This window comes from Tetranychus urticae, chromosome 2, assembly GCF_039701765.1.
Source record: "Tetranychus urticae isolate SD_2017Ah chromosome 2, NJAU_TeUrti_SD_1.0, whole genome shotgun sequence".
Taxonomy (NCBI): Eukaryota; Metazoa; Arthropoda; class Arachnida; order Trombidiformes; family Tetranychidae; genus Tetranychus; species Tetranychus urticae.
The window spans coordinates 6,805,067-6,814,063 of NC_142959.1; the positions used below are offsets into that span (position 1 = coordinate 6,805,067).

At 32.1% G+C, this 8,997-nt stretch overlaps 1 protein-coding gene across 1 annotated transcript; it reads left to right on the forward strand.

Annotated features, from left to right (window-relative positions):
* Window positions 1–999: 999 nt before the first annotated feature.
* Window positions 1,000–8,596, forward strand: LOC107366295 (uncharacterized). The gene is made up of 3 exons (XM_015933876.3): window positions 1,000–1,649; window positions 3,616–3,758; window positions 6,516–8,596. Exons 1-3 carry the CDS (start codon window positions 1,325–1,327, stop codon window positions 8,091–8,093), a joined length of 2,046 nt encoding a protein of 681 aa, XP_015789362.1. The 5' UTR covers window positions 1,000–1,324; the 3' UTR covers window positions 8,094–8,596.
* The last annotated feature ends 401 nt before the right edge of the window (window positions 8,597–8,997 follow it).

An 8,997-nucleotide genomic window follows, 5' to 3' on the forward strand; every position in this document is an offset into this window, starting at 1 on the left:
TCCCATTATTGGTTGTAATGATGCCAAATAACCCGATGGGTAACATTGAATTTTGGGTTAATCAAGTTGAAACGATTATGGTTCAAGTTGAAGAAACAATTGATTGTTAATTAAGGTAAGGTTTTCGTTTGGTGGGTTGAAGAGACTCGTTGACACAGTAACATTCAACTGTCGTCGGGTTTTGGTCTAAAAATGGGAAAAAGTAAAAGTTAATCTAATTTTGACTGTTTCTCAACATTAACAATTCCAATTGTGACAATTTCTCACATTTCAAGTTGCTTTTGAACAAAATAAAGTTGCAAGTGTTTACATGATGACATTTAATTTTGAGATTTTGTTCAACCTTGTCTTTTCATGTGAGCCTTTTTTTTGATAATGATAATCATTTGATAAACCATTTAGATGACCTGAAGTTTACAGATGAAATTCAAGAAGGTAAACATGATGAAGCAAAGGAAAAATGATGATAACATGATGTTGCTTGTTGTTTATTGTTCATTGGGATTGCGTGAAAAAAAACCAACAAACCAGGTCATCAACTGTTTGACCAATCCTTTGACTCTTTTATTAGTAAATACCTGGTTTCATAATGATAATCATCTTACCTTATTCTTACCTTGTATTGAATTAGTCAAGCCCAAAAAAAGAATTTAAATTTGTTTCAAATTTTTCCTCAAAATTAACTTCAACAAAAATGTTAACATTTAAATTGTGAGATTTTCAAAGAAACTACTTTTTCCCGCTTTTCACGTCTTTTCAAAGTTCAACTCACTTATTGTTGTTGTTTGATTTTCTCAGTGAAATCATTGATTCTATTAATAATAAACTGTTATGATTTATCAATAACAAAAGGCTTTAGTTGCTATTTCATTTGAACTGATCTCTGAATCAGAATTGGAAGTTTTACCTTTTCTATTTTTGACAGCAGATGGCGTTTATTAACGATGCGACGCCATCTGACGGTTTGGTTTGAGAGTGAGTTTTGGTACGAACAGTTAGCTCTCGTTTGAACTCTTACTTGGTAATCTTGTTGAAGATTTAGCTTCTTAAGTGTCGGTTGTTGGATTAATTGTTTGTAGTTTATTAATTTTGTGCCTTCTATCGATTGTTTACTTGTGTTATCTTGATTTACATTTAAATTGTTTTACCTGTGGATAATTCATCTGATTGTTTTGAATTTTTTGGTCTACTTTTATTTTCCCTCTTTTTTTTGCATTGATTCTGGTGATTTTTGTTTTGATTGTTATTTCGGTTCAATTTTTGGTATCTCTTGGCTTACAAATGAACGGTGGCTATGGATGATGTTTAAATCAATGGAATTGAAATGAGCTGTAAAATGATTCGAAGCAATGGTGGCTCATGTGGCCGTCGATTTGCTTCACCTGAAGATTTACCTTACATTGTATGGGATTCAACGGGAAATGATGAATATGGACCAGCACCATCTTTACACAGTCATCCAGCCTCCATAATTACTTATAATCATATTCCGCCAATGATTAATTCATGCCAAGCATCATCAACTCTTTCATGGGATTCATCTTCATTTCCAAGACGTTGTTGTTCACCGGCTTGTTGTGCCATCCTATTAACAGCCATACTTATCCTGGCTGCTCTATTAACCGTTATCGGAGTTGCTGTCTACTTGGGTATGTAAATGGGTTTGCAGTTGATTAAAGCCACCATTGGCCGAGATACATGATACAAGAATATAAAGTTGAAGGAAAACAATTACAATGATCATCTTAATGCAGGTTAAACAGCAAACCAAATTTGCTTTGTAACTTGCCAATATTTAACCAGTCAATTGTGTGTTCAAGGCTTGACAATTTACAAAATCATGGTGACCCATTTGAATAAAGACATGTAAATGTCTTATTTTCCATCATATGTTCAATCGCATAATCATCCTCCACTCAGAATCATGATTCACGACATTTAAATGTAAATCACAATAATAATGACACGAGTAAATTGAGTTTATTTTGTGTCTTTATTCAAGATTGTGATTCTCATTTTTACTATTCAAGAATAAGGATAAATTTTCTTTCCATAAATTTGCTCATCTCAATTTCCAGTGCAACAATTTACACAATTGAAATTGAAATTTGCATCCTAAGTTGAATTGATTCAATTTACCTGAAATGATTTATTTCCTCAACCTTTCTCTTGAAACCATTAGCTAATCTTTTCAACTTGCAACTTTTCATATCTAAATATTAATAATAGTTACAAGTCACAGACAAATTATCTTCATTTCAATTGAATTGTCAAAACTGTTAACCATCCGATTTGCATTAGAATTGAATTTTTTTCACTCAGAATAATCTTCATTGTTTTCTTATTCTTTAACACCAATCTTTGTTGAAAACTCTGTTACAATCTTTTTCAATTGTGATTATTTGAATACGATTAACCTTTCCAGTTCCTGGTTAAGATGTCAATCCAAGTAATACTAATTATGTTTGATTTCAAATTTCAACCAACATTTAAATTCTTAAAGCAAATCTCATAATCTATCGATATTCATGTATCAAATTGTCTCAATTTGAAACATGAAAAAAGCATCTTGAAAAGACATTCCAGTTGAACAATATTACAATCCATTGATTCGAGTTAATTGATTGCTTAGAATCCGTAAAAAGTCATGAAAAATCATGATCTTGAGCTTATAAAAACTCACTTTTTTCATATAAAAATTATTACAATTGATCAATATAAATACAAAATTATCATCAATTATTACCATTTGCTTGCCCAAAAGCAAACCTTTTACTGTTGATGTAACAAATGAAAAATCATGAATACTTAAACTGTTTAACTTGATTACTTTTCAATTTGCGTGATTAACCAAAAGTCATGGATATCGTTAATTTAGTGAATCTCCAGAAAACCCAATCTCTTTCAATAGTGACAATTGATGTGATTTGATCAACATTTGCTTTTCAATGTTAAATGAAAATTAGTTTAACCAATTGTAAATTGGTTAAAAATTGACAATAGATGAACTGAAATGAACTGAGTATAAATAATGATAATAATGATGAAAATGCCCTTAAGTTATGCATAAATGATTATCACAATTTAACATTTGAATGTCGAGTTAACACAACAAGTTTAATTCACACGAAAACCCTTTTTTTACAAGTTAATCTTCATCTTCATCTTAATCTTGATTCATTTTTTAAAATCTTAATTTCTTCTTCTTCTCTTCTCTCAATCTCAAACGTTTGTGTATATAATTAATGTCCATAACCATATTAGTTGTTACATTCAAGTTGGTCACTTTCAAAGTAATAACTGGCTCGACTCAAACTGGCTCAAGTCAAGAGTTGCTAATAATAATGATGATAATGAATATGATGGACTTGATGTCCTGCTGCCGGATGTTGTGATACAAGTGTTGCGAGTCTTAAATCGGGTCATCGTCAAAACACACACACACACAATTGACCAACTCTTGTTACTCTCATCTTTAATTGTAACTGTTTCTTTGAACATCATCTAATTAACTTTAACCGTATTCTTCATCATTGCTCTCTTCAATCATCTTTCAGTATCACAGTAAATTAATTGCGTCCTTTTTTGCATCTAATTTTATTTCCACTATTAAAGGTATCATAACAAATCTAAGTAAAGCCACCATTTTACCAGTCAGTGGACGATTCCGTGTTATATCTGGCGACGATTTTGTCCCTTCACTGTACAATACTTCGTCTACAGCATTCCTCGAAAAGGCCGAAAAGTATAATGCCATTGTAAGTATAAAAGGTCAATTTGGGTTAACAAAACAATTGTCGGTCTTTCACCTATTTTAAGCACCAGTAACTTCAATAGTCTCAATCTTAATTCATTTTTCACTTTCAATTTTAAAAGTTGATTAGACACAATTATCAATTGATGGCAACTCAGGTGATTTATGAAAATAGTTTTCATGATAAAATCCATAAATCGACAAAAAGAAATTCAATAATTTTGATTAAGCTTAAAATCAGGATAATCGTTGAATCATTTACTGTATTAATGATTTTTTGATAAAATGAGGTTAGCTTTTTGAATTATTGTCATTTCACAAAAATTATGCGACTATTATTATCGCCTAATATTTAATCGATTGAGCCCTTCCTTGATTTTATATTTGATTAAACATCGAAAACTTTTCTGCTAAAAATTACATTTTAGTGAAATTTTTGGTTAACTTTTAGTTTTCAATCCAACGTTTAATTGTCAATGCTTTCAAATGATTCGTTTCATTAACTCTTCATTTAAGTCTACTTTGGTCAGACTCAATTGTTCACTAAACTTGAGCAGCATAAATCAACGCTCAAAGTGACCAAAACGAAATGCCTAGCGAAGTGTTTTTATAACCATAAAATGGCCTTTCATAGTTTTTACATTTCAACATTTGATATTTAACTCTTGTAAGTTAAGTAGCCATTACAAATTTTAAATTGTTTTGTCTGACTATTTCAATTGCTATTGAATGAAAAAAGGTTGAGTTACTTGTTTAATTGGATAACTATTAATTTGTCTGAAAAATGATTCAAGATTTGATTTCAATCAGTGAGATTTTTTTTGGTTGAAACTCTATTCATTGGTTTTTGTTTTATGAAACAATGAAGATAATAGTTGAAGTCTTGTTAAGCTTTTGTTTCATTTGATTTTATTGTAACCAGAAGACGGTTTAAATAGCATGATTAACGACTGAGAAATACAAGAGTGTAAAAACGGGTTATTGCGTTTATTGAGCCGCAAACCTCTACAATGACACTTTTTGTAGCCTTTTATCAAGTTTACCTTTCTTCATCTCTTTCTCAGATCATTCTGATCAACATCTTGCTTTTACTTTCCCGCTGGTTTTATTTTTGCCTCTTTTTACTTACAAATGTTGCAAAATTGATTCTGAAAATGTTTCAGTTTCCATCAAGTTTACTACAAATGTTAACAAAATCATTGTTTTCCTACTTGTTATCCCATTCAATTAATACAATCCCATCTTGTTGATCATCCATTTGTCTTCATCTTTTAAACCACACAATTGTATTGTTATGAAATGAATATTGCCATTATGAGAGGACTTGAATTGCTACCCAATTCAGTTAGCAAAAAGAGACTGAATACGATAACTCCATCACCGTTATTGTATAATTCAACTTCATCACCATTAATACACTTATCATTGACATGAAACAACAACAATCGTCTTTGAACAACAAAAAATGTAATCTTAAACATCAACAATTGATGTCAATTGCTTTTCAACGGTAAAACTTTGAATGATAATTTTTAGTCTAAACAGCAAAGTCACCAAATGTTCATCTGCCTTTTAATGATCAATATGAACAAGAATAATGTTAATCTGTTCAAGTGTTCATTAATAGTCAACCAAACTAGAGCAAACAGTGAACATTTTTTAACCTGTAAAAATGAATGTCATTAGAAGCTTGGAAAGAAGTGAAAAAAAAGAAGGTAAATCAAAGCAAAAATTTGCTGATCTTGAAAATCATCGTTCCAATTGAACAAGAAAAACAATCTTTTTTTTCACCAATAATCATTCATTCTTGATTACATTTTTATTGCAAGCTTAACGGTATTTTTATTATTAAATTCACTTCTCTTTACTCCTACAATTTGTGTCTGTTACCTGTAAATGCCTTTGACTGAAAATCACCCATCCGCTGCCGCAGGCCAGTTTAAGGGCGTAAATTTAATCCTAATAATGACCAAGACAAGAATAAAATGATGAAAAAAATGAAACCTCTAATTGATGAATTAAGATGAATTAAGTATTTGCCTTTCCCTTGAGCATTTAATCCACCTTCTCTCACTTAAATCATCTTCATCTTTCCTCTTCTTCATCAACCTTTTTCGGGTGTGGTAACTGGAACAGCATTGTTTTTAGATGATTCCCATCCGAATCCAATTAACTAAACTTCTGGGAATATCAACATTAATTCTGATTCATTTCATTTAGCCTTTTCTCTCTCTCTTCTTTTCCATCATCCTCGCCATCAGATACATTTACATCTTCATCTGTATCGGGTTCATCTTATTCATCCTCCCAATCAGATAAGATCACTTCTCAACATAAACCAGGTTAGAGAAATTTATAAAGGCATTTGTATTACAAGATCAACTGAATCTTCATTTGTTTTTTTAAATTTCATCTCAACTAAATATCATCATTAAATGCCTTTTTAATGACCAATTTCTTGTTCAATGAATCAACCTTATTTTTTCTTCTTCTCACAAATTGCCATTATCAGCTATTTTCAACTATTATCTTGGCTATCATGAATTTAATGGTGATTGAAGAGGCCAGAAATCACCATCTTATTGTAGCTATAACTCTTAAATTAATTTAAAGTCAAGCCTGTAAAGTAATAAACTCAATTGTAATCCATTAATTATTATACCATTGAAATTTGCATTTCACTTGATTCATCTAAATTTCATTCAACATTCAATTTAACAATTTAACATCAACTCTAATTTATTGTTTTTTTATTTTCCAGATTCATTCTGCTCTCCAATGGACATCAATTGATAATTCAATAATTAAGAGTGAAGTTTACGCTTTTAGAAAGGGCTCATTGATTGTCCATTTTCGTGTCTATCTTGATCGGAAAAAGATTATTCAAGCTCGAAATTCATTAGCATATTCAAGGAAATCTATCGAATCAAAATTGACTCAAGAAACAGAGGAAAGGTCACCAGGATCATCACGCAATGATCAACTGATTCCAAGTTTGGTTCAACAGGAATTGAAAGAAGGATTGATTCAGTTGAGGATGGTTGGTCCAGGTAGACCAGAAATTGATTTTGATTCACTAATTGTTACATCTTATCACACGGATCCAATGTTGAACTTGAAAGATCAATCAATGCCATTACAGATTCGAGGAAATATATTTTATGAGAAAAACAGCGAAGATACACCCATTGATTCTGTATTAACAGCTATCCACCTTAAACCTTTAAAGTCAACCCGAAGACCCACCTTGACCCCAACAAGAGGCCCAACCGTAGGAACATCATCAACCTCACTAGCCATTTCAACTACCACATCAACAACAACATCAACAACTACAACACCTTTACCCTCTTCAAAGCCAAATAAATATCAATCAAAACCTTCAACTTTTGACAGTAACAATAATATTCTTACGGATGAACGTAAAACGTTTCTTTATCCAACAAACGATAATCGGCGTCATTCAAATTATCACTCTAGTAACTCACCATCATTAATCAATCGATTTGCTGAACGACTTCGCCCTTCAAAACCATCTTTAACAACTGTGAGACCTGTAACAGCTAGTACAACACCAACTACCACAACTACTGGATTGCCCATAATAACATCAGGATTAGTAAGGGTTGTATTACCAAGAGCACCAACTACTGCAACTACTACCACAACAAAGGCACCTTTTGTATCAACCACGAGGAGAGTAAGAATGACACCATCAACAACCAGTACTCCAACCTCAACAACTTCAACATCGACTACAACGACCACAACAACCTCTACAACGACAACTACAACTCCAGAGCCACCCGCTGTTTCTACCGAGGTAACCAAGCTAACAAGTCGAGATCCAAGTTCATTTACACGTAAAACAACTCGAACACGAATCGATTTTCCAATGCTACTAGCAGGCTTAAGGTCAACTGTTGCACCATCAACGACCGTCTCTGTGGGAACCATTTCACCCATTCCTTCCAATCATAAACCACCTCCAGGGACATCAATAAAGGTTACCTCTCTTGACTTTGGCCAATGGAGGCCTTTGTCTCCATTTAAATCATCCAATCAACAAAAATCTCAGGCAATTCATTTAATGCCTTCATTATCATCGCCATCTTCATCATCAAATTTTGCCTCTCAGTCACCGTCCATATCACAATTTGCTCATTTAAAGCCACCTCAAATCCCATCGTCATCGTCATCGTCATCATCATCATTGGATTTTTCCTCTCGCGTAAAAAATCGATTTTCAAACAAACCTGAACAAAATAAAATGCCGCTAGTGATTGCTGTTAGTCCAGGTGAACATATTAGACGTCGAATACCAATATCAGCATTATAGTGAAAGTAGATACAAGTGAATACGGAACATGGACTTGTTTTTGGCCAAATGATTTACGAATGATGTCAATAAAGCAGATCGAGTTGAATGAATTACTAAATTGTACATTTAACCTATCTTCGTGATATCATACAATTGCAATATTTGTCAAGCACAAAGTGTGAAACCAAATCAACTGCAGGTTCAGTGCTAATTTATCAAAACATATTTAAAATATGTTGCATAAATGGTTTGATCAACGTTGGCAAAACACAAGTTATAAATTAACGCAATTTTATATTGAAATTAATATATATAACAAATCTTATTCCTTCTATTTTTGTAATTGATATAAAATACCCGCATTAACGCAATACAGTCTATCATTTTAGGCTGAAAATAATTATTTCCAATTAATTTTTTAAGCTTGATTTTGTAAAAAAAAACTCGGTGACAAGACGTATTGTAAAATTTAATTTAACATTCTAATTATGAAAGAAATAAATTACCTGTTAAATCAAAAAGATTGTAATGTTTCCCGATTACAATGATCAACAGTTAGTGATCTCTTCTCGAGTGATGACCTCATGATCGGCATTCACATATTTACTTTCAACCCTTGGAACCGGATCTCAATGCAGGACTCGAGTTGATTGAGTGGGCCATTTATGACCAGTCTAGTAGGCACCGAACGCTGTTGATTAAGGACTTTTTCAGTTTCTAGGCTTGTTCTCAAGACAGTGTCTTGTACAGATCCTGATAGAAAAGATTTCGAAAGATGATAATTTGGACTCTGCTATCTATCATGACTCTTACCACTGATTTATAATGGACAGTGTAATGACCAGTTCTCATTTACTTGTACTTTTGGCTTCTATTTATTTTAAACTATGATAACCTAATTATTATAAATAGTTGACTTTCA

Coding starts and splice junctions, on each gene's coding strand:
- LOC107366295 (XM_015933876.3), top strand. CDS start 1,325: ATGAGCTGTAAAATGATTCGAAGCAATGGTGGCTCATGTGGCCGTCGA. Junction 1,650..3,615: donor CGGAGTTGCTGTCTACTTGG/GTATGTAAATGG, acceptor CCACTATTAAAG/GTATCATAACAAATCTAAGT. Junction 3,759..6,515: donor CCGAAAAGTATAATGCCATT/GTAAGTATAAAA, acceptor TTTATTTTCCAG/ATTCATTCTGCTCTCCAATG.